Raw genomic sequence first — 19,173 nt, forward strand, 5'->3', positions numbered from 1 at the left:
CATCTTAGCTGTGGAGGGCAGTGTCACTGGCCCTCATATGTGGGATCCGAACCGGGGCCCTCTGGCGTCCCAAGCCAGTTCTTAACCATTGCACCACTCGGCCGGCCCACAACTGACAGTTTTAAAGGTGACTCAAAACAAATTAGAAAAATTTGGTTTGTCTGACGTTTCCTTGCAGTTAGATTTAGGTTATGTACCTTTGTCAGGAATATCATAGAAGTGATGCTATGATCTTGTATGCTATCAGGTGGCACACAGTTTCAATTTGTGCTGTTAATGATGTTTACTTCGATCACTTGATTAAGACTGTGTCTGATTGGCATCTCTGCTATAGAGTTACTGTTTTTCCCTTTCTACTTAATAAGTATTTTGTGGGGGAGGCATTTTAAACATCCCATTCCCTATCAAACTTTCAAATTAATCATCCATTTTTAGCAGTATGAATTTATGAGTTGCTGTTTATTCAGGGTTATAATCCCTTTACTATCATTATGAATTTTGAAGCTCCAACATAATTTTGCTAGTGGATGACCATTCAGGTTGAATTCTGTGTTCTTTTACATGTCCTCATCATTCTTTCAGCACTTCCTTGTTTCTCCCACAAGATTCCAGGCTCAACTTCTATTTTCCCCAACCTTGAATTGGCCATTTTTCCAATGAACCCTTATTCCTCTTATAGAAAATATTATTCAGAAGCCAAGATCCAAATGCTAGTCATGCTTATTGCAATTGGAGTGTCATTGCTTTTACATTTTAACTCTTCTCTGACAGAAACCTGGCTTCCATTATCCTATTATTTGGTCAGTCCCTCTACTGCACCAGTCTAACAATTAGTTCTACCATCCCCTCTCCTGTGTGATGCCCTTCTCTCCTTGCTCTGTCTGACTCTTCATTCCAGGCCACCTCTCTGCCCCTGCCTCACTCTTCCTCTCCCCTTCCCCCACCATTTCCTTCTTTCCCCTCTTGAGCACCAACACTCTGTGCCAAATCAGCTCTCTGTGGACACCCTTTTCATTCTACTTGGTATCTGATACCTAAACTAAGCTGTCCCTCTCCATGGACATCCTCTCACCTTGCTTTGACTCTGACACCCCTTGCCAGGCTGTCCTTCTCAACTCTTTTGGGCTCTAACCATGTAGAACTTAACTCCCCTTCCCATTCTCCTTGTCAGATGAACACCCTCCTCACCTTTTTTTTTTTTTAATGCCCTCCCAAGTTTTGTGTTATACATTGAAAGAGCTTCTCTATAACATTAAAAAAAATTTTTTTCTGTTTTCTTCTAGTGATTTTGGTCTATTTTGGAATTTATTTTGAAGTAAGAAATTAATTAGAATTCCAACTTTTATTTCAGATGGTTATCATCCAGTTAGCTGGAATTTTATATAAAAGTTGTATTCCACACACACCCCCAAAAAAAATACGAAGTTTGTTAAAACATTTACTGCATCCATAGAACTGTTCTTAAAAAATGGGTGTCATTTTTCATATATTGCTTTTGTTTATAACAGATGATGATGTACCTGCAGATATGGTTGCAGAAGAATCAGGTCCTGGTGCACAAAATAGTCCATACCAACTTCGTAGAAAAACTCTTCTGCCGAAAAGAACAGCGTGTCCTACAAAGAGCAGTATGGAGGTAAATTAAATGTAACTGCTTTTCTTTTTGTAATTAAATAATTGTAAGAAAACATACCAAAAAAAGAGAATGTTATCATTTTGTAAAAGTAATGATTATGTATGGTAAAAATATTTGCTTATTATAAACTAATTCGTTTTCATTTTGTTTTTGAAGGGTGCCTCGACTTCAACTACAGAAAACTTTGGTCATCGTGCAAAACGTGCAAGAGTATCTGGAAAATCACAAGATCTGTCAGGTATTTCCTATGGGGAAACTAAGAGTTAGGGTCAAATACTTTTTTAAAATTTTGTTTGATACCAAAAAAATTAAAAGTAAATGTAGTTTAGTGTTATGTTTGGGATTGAGAAAGCGATTGCCATAAAATAAATATGACAACTCTGACATCTCCCTATTTGATTTTGTTACATAAAAATACTTTTTATATATTTTCACGAGTTTCTGAAATGGCACGTAATAGCTAAAAGAAAGCATACTTAAGTAAAGATAAAAGAAGATAAATGTGTGTCATTTATGAAAGCAAAATGCTTTTTTTTTTTTAATTTCTATCCAGACCCTTTCTGGCAAGGGAATCTGTGAAATATAGTGTTTAGCTTCCTGGATCCTTAGAATTTTAACTCCACTGCCTTTTACCTTGGATAAGACACCCTAGCCTAACCTGTCTGTGCTGCAGTTTCCTAAGTAAAATGGAGATAATAATAGTACCTCCCTTACAGGGTTGTGATAAGGATTAAATGAGTTTATATGCACAAAGTTCTTCTAATAGGTCCTACACGTGTACAAGAGAAGTAATTATTGTTCCGTAAAGGAAGACTCAGAAGAGGTGGGAATGGAATGCTGGTTAGTTGCTCGCAGATGAAGAGCGCAGTGAGCTGGACTGCAGGTGACCTAGATAGTCACCGCCTCCAATAGGAGAACAGAGAATCAGATTGGCTTCTTCCTAAACGATAGTAGCAGTAGCCAATCGCTTTGAGTTGCACAGATGGGCAGGTGGGCCCTGGCACAACCAATGGAGAGAGACATCTTCAGAAGGACCAGATTTCTTGCCCAATGAGGCTGGGGAGACTGTCGCAAAATGCTTATTAAATGATTGCCATCACAAAATAAAAGTTATTCGTTAGATAAAATGAAAATTATGCTCTCTGAATAATCAGTCATTGTTAACACGATAGATTGCTTATATTTTGTTTATTAATCTCTTTATAGCAGCACCTGCTGAACAGTATCTTCAGGAGAAACTGCCAGATGAAGTGGTTCTAAAAATCTTCTCTTACTTGCTGGAACAGGATCTTTGTAGAGCAGCTTGTGTGTGTAAACGCTTCAGTGAGCTTGCTAATGATCCAATTTTGTGGTGAGTGAAAATTTATGTCTTATTATCTTAAGATACATTACTTGCTGCCCAGAATGCTAAAGATGGTAGGAAAGTTGAAGTGTGAATTGGCGGTTACAATTAAGTAGAAGGAAATTAGATTGCTTGTAAATTCTAAGTTACTAGTTTATCACAAATGTGAGTTATCAGTCTAGGTAATATTTATAAAACAACAAATGAATTACTTTCTCTACTGTTTATCATAAGTTAATAGCAACTGAGTGATTTGTGAAATGTTTTTCATTTAATTGCTCTTTAAAAATAGAACCAAGTCTAATTTTAAACAGCTAATTAATTAAATCTCATAGTTTAGTGAGAATGTAGGTTATATACATCGCTTTTGGAAAATACTTTGATAGTTGTATTCATGAACCTTAATATACGCATGTCCTTTGACTCAGCAACTCCACTTCTGAAAATTTTTTTGCCTTATGTATAAATTTTTCATGACAGCATAGTTAATAGTGGGGGAAATTGGAAATAATGTCTGGCAATAAGGGAATGGACTAAGTGAACAATGTAATGCCTTACCTGGATGGTTGGGGTATAGTCATGAACAGTGATTTTTATAGAGTTTTTAATAACATGGGAAAATGCTATGTTATAAAAAACAAAAAGAGCAGAATAATAAATTTTGTATGCTATATAAATCACAACTGTAATAAGTGAAACGAACTGTAGGTAAAAAGACTGGAAGGAAATATAGTAAACAATTAATAATGAATATATTGAAAATACAGGTTATCGGGCCGGCCGAGTGGCGCGATGGTTAAGAACTGGCTTGGGATGCCAGAGGGCCCCGGTTCGGATCCCACATATGAGGGCCAGTGACACTGCCCTCCACAGCTAAGATGCTGAACAACAGCTCATCCTGGAGCTGGGCTGCTGTGAGTCGCCGGCGACGGCGTGGGCTGCAGCCCCTGTGGCAGTGGGTTGCCATGGGCTACTACTGTGTGTAGCCAGCAGCCAGCGTGAGCGGCCAGCAGCCGCAGTGAGGGGCTGTCCAGAAGCCGGCGACTGATGTGCCTCGCCCCGGAAGAGCGCAATGATGGTGTCAACTTGGGCCAGTGAAGCAATGTCCTCCACAACTAGACTGAAGAACAAAAACGACAGCAACTTGTCTGTTCCCCTTCCCCCAATTCTCCAGCACTGTTCCCATCCCCCCAATTCCCCATTAAAAAAAAAAAAATCTTAAAAAAAAAAAGAAAATACAGGTTATCTTTTCTTTTAAGAAATTTTATTGGGGAACAGTGTATTTTTCCAGGACCCATCAGCTCCAAGTCAAATAGTTGTCTTCAATCTAGTTGTGGAGGGTGCAGCTCTTTGGTCCATGTGGGAATCGAACCGGCAGCCTTGGGTTATGAGCACTGTGCTCTAACAACCTGAACTAACTGGCCGCCCCCAAAGTTATTTCTTTGTACTTATTTCTATATTTTCCAGCATCTTCTATGATAAGGTATACATCTTAAATTTAAGGAAAGAAAATATTTGTGTTAGAAAGGAAATAGAGAAAGGAGAACAGAAGAAACATTTTACTTTGTACAGAAAGTGATTATAGTTACTATCACTCCATTTCTAAGATTTGATGGTTATTGATAAATGAACTGAAGGTATAAGAAGAGTTAAGTTTGAATATTTTATTAAAAATTGTCCTTTTTAATAACTGTATCAGGTTTTTACAGTAAGGGTGGCTTATTTTCCCTTTAAACAGTCAAATTTTGAAGGATTGACACTTTTTATTCTTTTGGGCAGTAAACTTTTTTATATGCAGTTATACTTTTTTAAACAATACATATAAAATTCTGTTTTTTATATTCATATAAGTTTTTGAAGCTTCAGATAATTTTTTTGTAGTTGTTTAAAGGACATTTTATGAAGAACTTTTTTTTTTTAATTGGGGAACAGCCATGGTCATTGGTTACACATTGCTTTCATGCTACAATGGCATAGTTGACTCTTTTAGGGAGGGTGCATCTCACAGTGGCCCACACAGGGATCAAACCGGCAACCTTGGTGTTATCAGCACCACTCTAACCAACTGAGCTAACCAGTTACCCCCTGAAGAACTTTTAAATTCCTTTCTCCCTTCAGGAAACGATTATATATGGAAGTATTTGAATATACCCGCCCTATGATGCATCCTGAACCTGGCAAATTCTACCAGATTAATCCAGAAGAATATGAACATCCAAATCCTTGGAAGGAGAGTTTCCAGCAGTTGGTATGAAGTATAAATAGAAAATATATAAGTTCCTTTTAAAAAAAATTAAACTCGGTTTCAAGCCAATGAACATTTATCAACCAAAAAATACTTAACAATTCTTTTCATTACTGGCATACTTATTAATAATTTAAACAGTGGCAGTAAACATCAGTAGCCTGAGAGCAGTTAAACTTTCTGTGGGTCTGTTTGAACTTATATTTAAATTATTAGTATTCAGTAGTTGTTGAACAAGTTTCACATTTAGCTTAATTTTCATATGGTCCTTTACAAGTGGTTCTCAACTGAGGCGATTTTGCTCCACAAGGGACATTTGGCAATGTTGAAACATTTTTGGTTGTCACAACTGGAGAAGAGGATGCTAGTGGTATCTATTTGGTAGAGGCCAGGAATGCTGCTAAACATTCTACAATGCATGGGACAGCCCCCACAACAAAGAACGATCTGTCCCAAAAAATCAGTAGTGCTGAGATTGAAAAACTGTGTTTCTTCATACTAGATATTACTGAGTCAAGCTATTCCAAATATTACATTGCACTAATAGAAAACTAGCTGGAATAATTGATAAATATTTTTGATGTTTAATTAAAATATTCATATAGTACTAAATTAATCTAGAATATAATGTTTCTTTTCCTTTTCTTTCTTTTTTTTGACATTTTAGTATAAAGGTGCACATGTAAAGCCAGGATTTGCTGAACATTTTTACAGTAACCCTGCAAGATATAAAGGAAGAGAAAATATGTTGGTATGTTTGATCTGTTGGTATGATTTTTAGAAGACTTAAAATGGTAATCTTGGTAATCTTTCAGTTCTATACTGACACTTTTTCTTTTGTAGTATTATGATACAATTGAAGATGCCCTTGGTGGGGTACAAGAAGCTCATTTTGATGGACTTATCTTTGTTCATTCTGGAATATATACTGATGAATGGATATATATTGAATCTCCCATCACCATGATTGGTGCAGGTATTTTGAAATGCATCATCATTAGAATTTTAACATTTTATTTACAAACTGGGCTTATAAAATGCTAGTGACTTAAAATTCAGATGACCTTTGATAATAACTTAATGGTAGAAAATAATAGCAATTAAATATGCATATTTCATGTGATGGAAATGAAATGTGTTCAGAAATTACAGATGTATTTATTTCATTTTTAGATGTATATTTCTTAATGTCAGTCCTTTGTCCAACTGTCTTCGTTATTCATTAAGAAAAGAAAAATATTTGTTTTATCTTTTATTTGAAAGTAAAGATGCTACTGTTTTTATTTCTGTGTTTTTAATAACATAAATATGATTTTTAAAAATTTTGGTACTATTTAAAAGCTATTTTTGTGCTGAAGTTTCTAAGAATACATGTAATAAATATTTGTTGAGCACTGATCAGCCATTTGAAGATTTGTTCTATCTGATTTTTTAAGAATATGGTACATAGACCTTTTTAAGATGGTTAGTAATTGTTACTTGTTAATGAAATTTGCATTTACTGCCCTTTCTGTTTTCCTCCCCCATTTCTACCATGAAGACAGGGGGAAGGGTGTAGAAAATTTTCCCTAATGATTTTTATTTTAAAGTCAAGGCCAGTTTTGGAAATAAGTTTAAATACATTTCTTTCTCTTCCTACTCATTGTCCCCTTCTTTTCCCTCTCTGAGCCTCTTTTTCTGGTGCTGCAGGTGGTGATTTTGTTTCCACAAGAAACCATTTTTTAATATGCCATTGTATTTGATATTAAGTACTATTTGTAGTTGAATCTTAGAAGTATTATTATACATGGATTTGAGTATAATGATACTCAGATAACATCTACCTTAAATATGACTGCCTGTAGTAAAGGCCAGTGCAACAGTTATCGATAAAATGAGTATTAATCTTCTACTCAGTGCTAATGTTTTTTAGAAGTTCTCCCTCCAAGAAAAGCACCCAACTTAAAAACAATAAAAAGTGCTCTACTGAATTATTAGTTTTGTGGCAAAGTATTTTTACTGATTAAAAAAGTAATTTTTAAATTTCCATTTCATCTTTCTTATAAAGGTAACATGCTTTAAAATATCTTCCCCACAGCACCTGGAAAAGTAGCAGACAAAGTTATAATTGAAAACACTAGAGATTCAACCTTTGTTTTTATGGAAGGTTCCGAAGATGCTTATGTTGGATATATGACAATAAGGGTAAGGAATTTTAAGATTTAAAATATATATGTTGAAATCTTTAAGGCAGTGGTTGTTGATTTCAAACAAAATTTCTACTTTTCAGTTTAACCCTGATGATAAATCTGCTCAACATCACAATGCACACCACTGCTTAGAGATTACAGTAAATTGTAGCCCTATTATCGATCACTGTATCATCCGAAGTACATGTACAGGTTAGTGTTTCCTTTATGGTTTATTATAAAATGAGTCATTGTGTTGTTGCCCAATAGGTTTTTAAAGAAATTCTTTTTCTCACAGTTGGCTCTGCAGTATGTGTTAGTGGTCAAGGAGCATGTCCCACTATCAAGCACTGTAATATCAGCGACTGTGAAAATGTTGGACTTTATATAACAGATCATGCACAGGTATTTTTTAATTTTGTGGGTTTTTTTCTTTTTTAATGTTTTTTTTCCTAAAGCTCTACTAATGTTTATTTCTGATTAATTGTTGTAGGGAATATATGAGGATAATGAAATTTCCAATAATGCTTTAGCAGGGATTTGGGTTAAAAATCATGGAAACCCAATTATTAGACGGAATCATATTCATCATGGACGTGACGTTGGTGTGTTCACATTTGATCATGGCATGGTAAGTACATTTATTCTTAATAGAAAAACTGACCTCATATCAGTTAAATTTCAAATAGGTTTCAGCATTTTCTCATCATCAAACTACCTGAATTGAAGAATACAAGTTTAAAAGAGATTTCAGCATTATATTTTAAAATCAGTATGCAATATTTATTCTGTAAATTCATGGATCTAGCATATACATGTAGAAAAGATGGAGTCCTTAGGGTATTGATGTAATCTTTGAGAGGAATAAGGCCTAATCCAGTAGTTCTCAACTGTAAGTGTGCATAAAAATTACTCAGATATAATAAACCAGAATTTTCAAGGATCGGACCTAGGATATGCATCTGTAATAAGCACCACAAATGAGTTTAATACAGGTTGTTTGTAAACTGACTGCACTTTGAGAAGCAATGGTTTCATCATTGGCTTGACTTCCATTTTATTTCTCTTAAATTTTTTTTTATTTTTTTATTTTTACTGGAGACTTGGGGGATAGGAACAGCACTGGGGAATTGGGGGAAGGGGAACAGACAAGTTGCTGTCCTTTTTGTTCTTCAGTCTAGTTGTGGAGGACGTTGCTTCACTGGCCCAAGTTGGCACCATCATTGCGCTCTTCCCGGGCGAGGCAGATCAGTCGCCGGCTTCTGGACAGCTGATCACGACTGCTGGCCGCTCATGCTGGCTGCTGGCTATACACGGGAGCCCATGGCAACCCACTGCAGCAGGGGCTGCAGCCTACACCGTCGCTGGCGACTCATGGCAGTCCAGCTCCAGGTTGAGCTATTGTTCAGCATCTTAGCTGTAGAGGGCAGAGTCACTGGCCCTCATATGTGGGATCCGAACTGGGACCCTCTGGCGCCCCAAGCCAGCTCTTAACCACCGCGCCACTCAGCCAGCCCTAAATTTTTTTTTTTAACTGGCAGAATTTTAGTAAGAGATAGTGTGATAATAAAAATATCAGTTCTAAAATTGTTAACAGCTGTTAATTAGGCATCTTTATGGATGATACTATGTTTTATAAATATTCTGTCATTTTGTACAGTTTTCTAGAGACACGACTTTGCAAGCTCTGTTAGGCCACTATTTCAAAATAATATTCTTCGATGTCTATTCAGGTATTCTTTTCGTTCAATGTCTAATTTTTGTTGAGGTAATTTCCAAGTCCTAGTGCAGTGTTGGAAACATTTTTTGATGAGCTAGAGATGGGAGAGGAGGTGATGATGGTGTCACATAGGGTTATGATGAAGTTTTATTGCTATTACATGGTATTGGAAACATTGGATTCACATATACAAATTATCAGTTAGTGGAGGAAATTATTTTCATTGTTCGTGCCAAAACCCTAATGCAGAACTCTTTTGAAACTGAACTAGACCATGGGGAGAGCACCCTCTTTTCTAGTTCTGAATAGACCTAAATAGTTTCAGACCATCCAGTTTATCATCATTTCCGGGGTAACTGTCAAATGAGAAAAATAATTGGCTTACAACTCTGGCTATAGCATGGGTCTGTTTAGATAAGAAAGCAGACTGGAGATGAGGACTTACCCTTATCCAGCTGGAATAAAGAAATTGACATTTTGTTACATATTTTTACTGTTTTTCCCAAGGAGGTGTGGTAGCTGGGGAGTCTGGGCAAAGGTATTGAGACTCTGCCTTCCCTTAGAGGCCTGTATTGGTTTTAGTTCCTAAAAGGTCTCTTATTTTGTAATGAAACTATACTATGGCTAAACACTAGTAAATACTGTGCTAGTATTTCTTTGCCTGTGTTGCCTTTGGACTTTGCCCTAGAGTTACCTATAATTCAAGTATCACATTTATGCATGCCTCTGGTCTCCTTCACAAATGATTTGAGGTACGAAGATAATTTTAACCAGAGTAAATGTCCTCATTTTTAAAAGACCTATGATGATGGTCACTTACTAAATTAAAGTTTGTCATCATTTATTCCTCATCACACACCCCTGATATAGTTTTGTTTTTTGTTTTTTTTAAGATTTGGGTTTATAAATTTTATAACTTTTTTTCAGCAACTTTAGGCAGTGCTACAGATAGATATTCCCATTAAGGATTAATAAAGAGATTTGTAAGGTATTACAGATTTATACGGGAAGGATCACAATAAAGCATATCTGCAGCCTGTTGTCTCTTTTAGTATTGTGACACAGTTCTTTAAAATCCTTTGGTAGAATGTTCTACCATTCCAAGTATAGCAAGTCCTTGAATAACGTTTTGTTATAATGTTGATGAGAAAAGAAAACTCAGTTCCTGGCTGGGGCCACTGTAGGGTGGAGTTGCATGTTTCTCCCCATGTCTGTGTGGGTTTTCTCCAGGTGCTCCAGTTTTCTTCTGCATCCCAAAGATGGGCATGTTAGGTTAATTAGTGTGTCTAAATTGTTCCAGTCTGAAAGAAGAGGGAAGGTGGAAAGGGAAGGGGGAGGTAAGGGAAGGGCAAGCAGGCAGGCGAGTGAGCGAGCAGGTTAGAAAATAATCTTGTTTTAATGTATAGCTCACATTTACTTCAATGTCTAATATAAGTGTTTTGAATCTTTAGTTAGAATTTTGGTGATGTTTTTGTGACTAGAAATATGCCATAGGACCTTAACTCTTGTTTATATCAATTAGCCTGTAGTAAAGTTGGTTTCTTCATATGTTGTTTTGCTTAAAGTTTGCAGTTTCCAAGAACCTATCCACCACATTAAATAAAGACTTAACTGTATTGTTTTAGCTTATCTTTGTGTTGGTAGCCTATGCTTGGTTGGATGACATCACTAAATATAACATTTTTAAAATTTGATTGTTTTTTATAGAACTTCAAAGAACATCAGAATAATATTTAACCTACTTTCTGTATTGTCCTCTATCTTTAAATATATTTATATTTATTTGTTCTCTGAAATTGTCTTTTCCTTGTCTATGACATACTTACAATTTAAGTTTCTGTGTTCATAAGAATGAATCATAAAAGATTTTCTACTCTTTTATTTTAAAGAAATCAATGTTTTTGTAAAAAGTAACCAGCATAAAAATACCTCTAGGATTTAAAAGGTTATGACTCTAGAGTTTGTCAGTTAACTGCTTATTTAAACTTCAGAATAAAGTATGAACTCCCCTTATGAAAAAATGAAGAAATAAACATCTCTACCTCATTATTTATATTCTTATTTTTATTTTGTAAAGGTTTATAACATTTACATTTCTATAGTTATTGGTCTATATTTACTCTATATTTATTTACCTTTAGTCCTTTTATCACAGTTTCTCCATTCCTGAATTACTTTGATTTATTCTTGGTATGGCTGAGCTTTGTCATCTAGCCATTTTTTGTGTTTGTTTTTAAAAGTAAGGGTTTATGGATATTGTAGTTTGAATTCTTGCCACTTGAGAATGCCTACCAATTACCTTTCAACTTGGCTGAGTACCGTTTTGATTATACCTGTACTTTCCCTCAGAATTCTGTAGTCATTTTTATATTTCTAGCATTTGAGTGTGCCTGAGAAGTCTGAGATTATTATTGTTGTTGTTGTTATTGTTTTTTTCTTTCTAGTAGAGATTTGCTTTTCTGCTTCTGTAGCTGTATGTGGGTTTTGTTGTTAATGTGTTTTACTTTTACCATTTCCCTATTCCATATGTTCCTTCCTTTATAAACTTGGCTGTGTTTTCTATTATTTATGTTGCTGTGTATTCTGTGTTCTTTTCCCATAAGTTTTGTGTGATTTCTTCAAATCTGTGTCTCCATAGTTTTGTCTCTTTTTCTGTTTTGTTTCCACTTGGTTTCTATCTCCAATTTTTTAAATGTATTTTTGTGTTATAGAATTTTTCTAATGTACATAAAAGTAGAATAGTATAATCAATCCCCATAAACCCATCTTCAGCCTTCAACAACTATCAATTCATGGCCAGTTTTGTTTCATCTACACCTCCTCACTCATTCTTTATTCTCTTCTTTATTCTCTGGATTATTTTGAAGCAAATCCCGGACATCATGTCATCTGTAAATATTTCAGCATGTATCTTTAAAAGATAAGGATTTTCTCTTTCTTTCACATAATCACAATTGCCAATCTCCTAAAAATAGTTTTCTTTCAATGCTGACAGTTCTCTAATTATTTTTGTTAAATATTCAATCCATTGCAAACTGTTATTTTTGTAAAAAAAAAATTAAAATGCCATAGCAATGCCAAATTGTTGTAAAATTTTTGAGACATTTATTCTAAATGTATAAATTTAACTCATGACATATTGACAAATGACAGATTCTGTATGTTAAAATCTAGCTGTCCTCTCTTCTCCTTTTACTTTACTTTGGATAGCCTTCCTTAGATAGGAAACTTAAGTTTTAGACAATAGAAATTGCATTGGTGTAGTGAATTTTCTTCTTAAGATTTACTTCTTGTAGAAACAAAATAAAGGAAAAGTGTTTCCTTCTCCTAGGTTCTATTCATGCCACTAAATCTCATCACTTTAGCAGATCTTATTAGAATCTTCAGTTACTTGGGGAAGACTACCTTGCTAAAGATTTAGGATAGCATTTGTGCTCTGAGTACCCTACTCTTCCTTGTCCATATTTCATACTACGTATTTGGCAAGTGTTTTACAGATTAGTTTGAGGTTATGGAAGTTTATGTCAATGAAGATAGCATATTTTTTCTCTCTACTTTGTATTCTTTTTTGTTTTTTGGAGAGTTTAAAGAGAAACTCTTGAATGCCTTTTACTCTGTCAAGTTTAATAAAGAATATTTCATTTCAAAAATTTTAAATGAAATGCTTAGTCTCACCTTTTTTATATCAGTGTTTTTAACTTGATAGAATGATGATTTTTCAAAGACTCACAAGAATGTGTTCGGCAGAAATTTATAAATGCTTCTGCTAAGAAGTTAATGAGCTTTTATTTTAAATATAGAAGAAGGTCTTAGCAATCTGGTATTTTGTGGTATGAGGAATAAATCATATTATAACATGGGGTAAACTGTCCATGCCTTTGGAGTTTTGTATATGTTGGAGCTTTTGTGGTTTGCATATTAAAAGGCAGAGTCAAATTCTGTCTAAATTCTGCTTATAGTTCTGCATTTTTAGACCATTTTGCACTAAAGCATCTGTAACAAAACAGATGAATTTCATTAAAATGTATTTTAAAACAAAATTAAATTAACTGTACCCTTTAACCCATAATAATAATAGAGATAAGTTTCCTTATAAAATTATAAAACTATAAATCAATCAATTGTTCTTGCTGAATGAAATAAAATCACAGTTGTAGCATTGTAGAAGCTCCTGGTTTTAAGACATGAAGAAAAAATTTTTTTGCCACTTTCTTTTCTCAGAAGTTACCTTAAAACAAAAGATACAGATTACAAACTCCATCGTTGATAGAACCAACGGACATTTTTAACCCTTAATCTAAATTAAATATGGTAAATGACCTTGTGCCTATGACCAGGGCAACCAGGCCAGATTAGAGCAGGTTATTAAAACTTGCGTATACTTAGGAAGATAAATTGATAAAGCTAATGTGAATGTAAATATATTAAAAGGTGACTTAAACAACTGGTAGCAAGTTTAGGATAGATAATCGCTAGAGATCTAAGCAAAGGAGAAGGATAAGATAATAATTTCAGGGAAAATAAAAAGTAGTGCAGCAAAGAATATATAGTTATACTTTATAGCTCAGCTCCAGATAGCACACTCGTCTAACCAAAATTATGATATAACTACATTGGAAGAATACAATGTGTGAATTTGTGTGATGGAGGATAGAAAGGTAGGAGAGCTCAATTCTCATCTTCCCTAATAGGAAGGCAGGAGATAATATCAAAAATTGAAAGCTCAAGATATAGCAATATTAAGTGCTTATTTTAAAATAATGGAGGTAGATGAAAAGAACCAGCTAAAATAATTGAAAGTGGGCCTCTGGATAAGGGAAAATAAAGAAAGGGGACTGCTGTTTGCTTAAATAAACTTGTGGATCTAGTTGACTCTTACTGTGTATAATTAAAACCCAAAGAAAAAACAGAGAAAGAGCATTCCCACATTTTTTTTTCAGAATGACTATTATCATTTAATTCACCAAATCCCAGTGATCACACACACACACACACACACACAGCCTGTCAATTAAGTTCTAGATCTCGCTCTAGAAAAAGTGTTACATACCTCATTGCTGATATCACTACAGTCACCTTCAAAGTACTCCCCTTGGGAAGTTATGCAATGATCTATTCCCACATTTGAATAATGTTTAGTCAATATGTAGTGAAGTATACTTGTAGTACTATTGTATGTTTAACAAGTATAGCCAGGACATGACAGAGGCCTGTTAATAGAATCCTTGTGGAAGCCCAATAAATAGCACACCTTTCCCTGCCACATTCTGAACAAATAGTAACATAAGGAGGCTGAAATATTATCTTTATTACTCTTAAATGTTAAGATGGAAATATAGAGCTTAAAATGAGACCCAAATCGGGTCCGTTTAACTGAACCCCAAAATTAAATAGGCTTTTACCCACTTAGTCACCAGCAGTGGGTTGTGGAGTAGTAGCAGAAGGCATGCTCCCCAAGGGCAGCTCACTTTCATGAGGAAAAGGGAATTGAGCATACCCAGTTTTTCTTTCTCAAGTTTACCAATTAGATATGTCATTTAACACCAGGCAGAGAGGAACTAAGACTAAGTGCTCCCTTCTCAGTGATGAAAACATCGGAAAAATGTTGAATTGTTTCAATAGGACATTAAATTCTTTTAGTCTAGCCTCTTTTTAAATTTGTTTTTGTTTCTTTGCTTAGTTTTGCCATAATCTGTATATTCACCCAGTGTACATTTATGTTTATTTGGTTATAAAATCAAAGAATAAAAATCTTTTTTATATTTAAAGAAGCTATTTTTTATGTAATCCCCCCAATTTAAAAAAAGATTATAATCCACACGTAAAGAGGTAAATTTTAGATAATTTGCACTTTATTTTGTAGAAAATGAAACCAGAAAACTACTTCCAAATGTTATGCTCAGAAACCAATTTTCTTAGAGTTAAATATGTGGTTGTACTAGAGTATTGAGAATTATATTCTATTTTAAACTCTTTTAGATTTGGCAAAAAATTCATCCAATCTTACTTGAGTGCTTGCTTTCTGTAAAGTCCTGTATAGATGCTTCAGAAGTTAGTGTAGTTCTTTCACTTCAGGAACTTATTATGATCTGGTATAAATGGATATGACAAATACAGAAATAGTACAGGTCAGTACATGGAAGTAGCATAAGAAAATACTTAGTACTAAAGGGACTTGAACAAGAGGAGAGCACATTCAGTTTTTGAAGGGAGCTAGACAAGGGGAAATAAATGGGTTTTAGAAGTACTATCTTACAAATACCTTTTTTTCCCTCTTAATATTCAGTCTTGATTGAATCTTAGAAATTAGGATATCAGTATTACAGTAAGTTTTATTCTCACAAGTAAAATCTCCATTATAGAAAATTTAAGAAATTCAGAGAAATATAAAGGATTAAAAAATCATCCATAATACTACTCAGATAATCCTCATATTTTTGTTTCATCCACCCTTCAAATTGTTATTTAAATAAAATTGAGATCATACTTAATGTATATAATCTTGAAGCATATACTCTTCTTTTGATTTAACATGATAGTATGTATATCATGAAAACATATCTTCAAAAACATTTAACCAATTCCCTATTATTAGACTAAGATGAAAATTATTTTGTATTCCTTTTCTGTAGTCTCTGATTGTGTCCTTAGGTCAGGTCAACTTTTTAGAAGTTGGTTTCTTGGGACATTTTTAAAGCTATAAGGATTTATTTTCTTTAATACTATATTTATTTGCATTTATTGAATAAATCTTCCCCTATTTTCTTCCTGGCTTTGAATATACTCAGATTAAATTAGAAGATTTGTAGTTCCGTTGTACTAAAGTTAAAACATTTCCTTCCATATTTATAATTTGAAATTCAGTGTGTATCTTATGTTTCATTCTTACTCTTGAACATTTCTGATACTTAATTTCGAGGTGTACATTAAAAAGTTTTTTTAATGTTTCTTTTTGTAAAGTAGCCTTACCTACAGGTTTAATTTTGATATTTTTCAGGGTTACTTTGAAAGTTGTAACATACATAGAAACAGGATAGCAGGCTTTGAAGTAAAAGCCTATGCTAACCCCACAGTGGTCCGATGTGAAATTCATCATGGGCAGACCGGAGGAATATATGTCCATGAAAAAGGAAGAGGACAATTCATAGAGAATAAAATCTATGCAAACAACTTTGCAGGTGTATGGATTACCTCAAATAGTGACCCAACAATAAGGTATTTATATGTAATTATGATTGGAAATTACTTTTTTTGTTGTTTTATGTTTTAAGAAAAGTCAAGATACTTAGCTTTAACTCTTAATGTTTTTTTTCCTAGACACCTGGTTACTATAAAATAACTTTTCCTAGTAAAAATCTATGCATCTCAATGATCATAGCTATTGCGTTTATTTTTGTGTGATCTGTTCGTTTTTTCATTAGTGATCTAAGCCATGTACAGTATTACTTTATGAAGAATTCCAAATGCTGTGATTTTAATTTTAAATTCATCAAACTGCATTACAGATGAGTAAAAAGGGCTGTGACCTTCTTTTGGAATCAGAATGACCTGTAATCTCTCTCTCTTTTTTTTTTTTTTTTTCCCCTGAAAGTCAGCCGATAGAATAATTCAGGAAACTAATTAATCTCAAAGATTCTTGAACAGAGAAACCAAGAATAACAAAAGTCAAAACTTCAGAAAGCTGTCGGGCCGGCTGAGTGGCTCAGTTGGTTAAGAACTTGCTCAAGAGTGCGAGCTCTGAGCAACAGTGGTTCGATTCCCAGCTGGAGCTGAGCTGCCAACAGGTGGCAGGATGACTCAGCTAAAAAAAAAAAAAAACTTCAAGCTGTCACCTTTCTTTAGTAGTTCCTGCCACTCCCTCTGGCCACAGTAAGGAAACAAATAGATCCAGACTTAAAGGCATTAGTTAAGACTGTTGACCAGAGCTATTATAATTTAATCAAAGACCATGAAGTATATTTGATTGTCAAATTTTTTTCCACTGGTTTTATGAAAGTAGAGTGTGGGATTTCCATCTTGTTAATATTCAGCAAATGCTTGTACATCAGCTAAAAAGAAGGCATTCTTAATGTGTTAGCTGTTTTGAGGGGAGTTTTTAAGAATGCTATTATGCCTCCAATACTAGATGGCTTTTCCAAAGCTTTAGGCCTTAGAACTAAAAAGGAATTTAGAAATCATCTAGTCTGAGTCCCTTATTTGATAGATTAGGAAACTAAGGCCCATAGAAGTTAAATAATTTTCCAAGGTCACATGACCATGAGTGACTTTACAATTAATTGTATAAAACAAACTTTGCTGAATAGATGCTTGTTTTTTTATTATTTCATACAATTATAGGGGGAATTCTATATTTAATGGAAATCAAGGGGGAGTTTATATCTTTGGTGATGGACGAGGCCTTATTGAAGGAAATGACATTTATGGTAAGCATGTGGTTTTATTCTACAAAATTTTAGAGCTTTGCCTATCTTCCTGACATTGGCAAAATGGACCAGTTTTGAAACCATCCAAATAGAACAACCAGTTTATTCAAATTCTTAATTAAGATTCTTCTGTAATAGTTAATCACTTAAACATTTACTGAGTACCTACTATATATATGGCACTATGCCAGATACCAGGGACAAAAATACAAAGAAGATAGTCTCAAGGAGTATCGACAGTTTTCTTAGATTTGTTTCATTGTTGAACAATTAATAAATTATTTCTGTGGTAGTTTAATACACTCTGGTACTAACTAGAATAGGAAAATACTTATCCCTCATTAAGTCTTTTGAGGTATTAATTCAGCAGTCACTAAATATCTATGTACTAGACACTGATAAGTCCCTGTACTTTCTCTTTTGCTCACAATTATTTTATAGTACTTTATCGTAGTGCTTACTTAGTGCCAAGTACTGTCCTGAGCACCTTACCTGAATCAGGTAATATAACATTCACATCAACTCTGTGAAGTAGACAATACTAAATATCCCCTGAACTTATTGTTCAGGGAACAAACGTACAGAGAGGTTAAATAACTTATTCAAAGTCACACAGGAAGTAGGTAGAATTCCTGTAAGCAAAAGTATGCAGCCACGCCAGGAATCTCTTCCCTTAACCATTATACCTATATTACCTACAATTCTTTTTATTCCTTTTACTTAGTTCCCTAGTTTTATCTTATAATACTCTTAGGACATAAATATCTTTCTGAATATAACATATTTCACAGAATTCTGGTAAGAATTTTAACTACTATGTAATGTATCACTTGTACTATGTTTCACTAGGCTCCATATGTTGACATTGTAACTTTTACTTTTAAATAGGAAATGCATTAGCAGGAATTCAGATTAGGACAAACAGTTGTCCAATTGTTCGACATAACAAAATTCACGATGGCCAGCATGGTGGGATTTATGTGGTAAGTTAATGAATATGGTTCTAGAATCTCATGCATCAAAACCAGGAGAGCAAGGGGGAGGGGGCAGAATTATGTCCAGCTTGAGGTAAGCCATATTCAACTTCTAGAGTATGAATTTGTTGCGCTCTTTTTAATATTTAGACAATAAATAAGACTTGTTCTCCCTGCCAGTATATATGAATGGCTTTTAATTTTATAGTGAATGTAATATTCTATAAAATTTAATCAACTGACTAAATTTAGGCATAGAAGATCCACCTTTTTATTAAAGTCTTTATAATTGACAACATGGGCTAAACTCGTAACACTGATTGGCAGTCTGAGTTATATTTGTTACACTGGAATTTTGCCAATGTGACTACTGTATGAATCTCGGAAATTTTCCGGAAGTAAAATCATATCACTGAAAATAGTAATAATATGGGCCGGCTAAGTGGCTCAGTTGGTTAAGAGCTCGCTCAAGAGTTTGAGCTCTGAGCAACAGCGGTTTGAGTCCCGGCCCAAGCTAAGCAACCGCTGAGCCGCCAACAGGTGGCAGGATGGCTCAGCTAAAAAAAAAAAGAAAGAAAGAAAGAAAGAAAATACCGTATTTGCCGGCGTATAAGACGATTTTTTGGCCCTGAAAAATATGCCTCCAAGTGGGGGGTCGTCTTATA

The 19,173-nt window shown here is 34.3% G+C and overlaps 1 protein-coding gene across 1 annotated transcript in view; it reads left to right on the top strand.

Moving 5' to 3' along the window:
- The window catches only part of FBXO11 (F-box protein 11), a 99,416-nt gene that overhangs the window by 72,154 nt on the left and 8,089 nt on the right, over positions 1-19,173 (top strand). Inside the window, exons 2-14 of the mRNA XM_019655861.1 lie at positions 1,509-1,636; positions 1,793-1,874; positions 2,843-2,987; positions 5,097-5,226; positions 5,891-5,974; positions 6,067-6,199; positions 7,301-7,407; positions 7,493-7,604; positions 7,690-7,796; positions 7,885-8,022; positions 16,109-16,326; positions 17,449-17,534; positions 18,423-18,517. Of these exons, the coding sequence (XP_019511406.1) occupies positions 1,529-1,636; positions 1,793-1,874; positions 2,843-2,987; positions 5,097-5,226; positions 5,891-5,974; positions 6,067-6,199; positions 7,301-7,407; positions 7,493-7,604; positions 7,690-7,796; positions 7,885-8,022; positions 16,109-16,326; positions 17,449-17,534; positions 18,423-18,517 (1,545 nt within the window). The 5' untranslated portion in view covers positions 1,509-1,528. The remainder of the gene's footprint in view (positions 1-1,508; positions 1,637-1,792; positions 1,875-2,842; positions 2,988-5,096; positions 5,227-5,890; positions 5,975-6,066; positions 6,200-7,300; positions 7,408-7,492; positions 7,605-7,689; positions 7,797-7,884; positions 8,023-16,108; positions 16,327-17,448; positions 17,535-18,422; positions 18,518-19,173) is intronic.

The sequence above is a fragment of the Hipposideros armiger genome, unplaced genomic scaffold, assembly GCF_001890085.2.
Source record: "Hipposideros armiger isolate ML-2016 unplaced genomic scaffold, ASM189008v1 scaffold_248, whole genome shotgun sequence".
In the NCBI taxonomy this organism is placed as follows: Eukaryota; Metazoa; Chordata; class Mammalia; order Chiroptera; family Hipposideridae; genus Hipposideros; species Hipposideros armiger.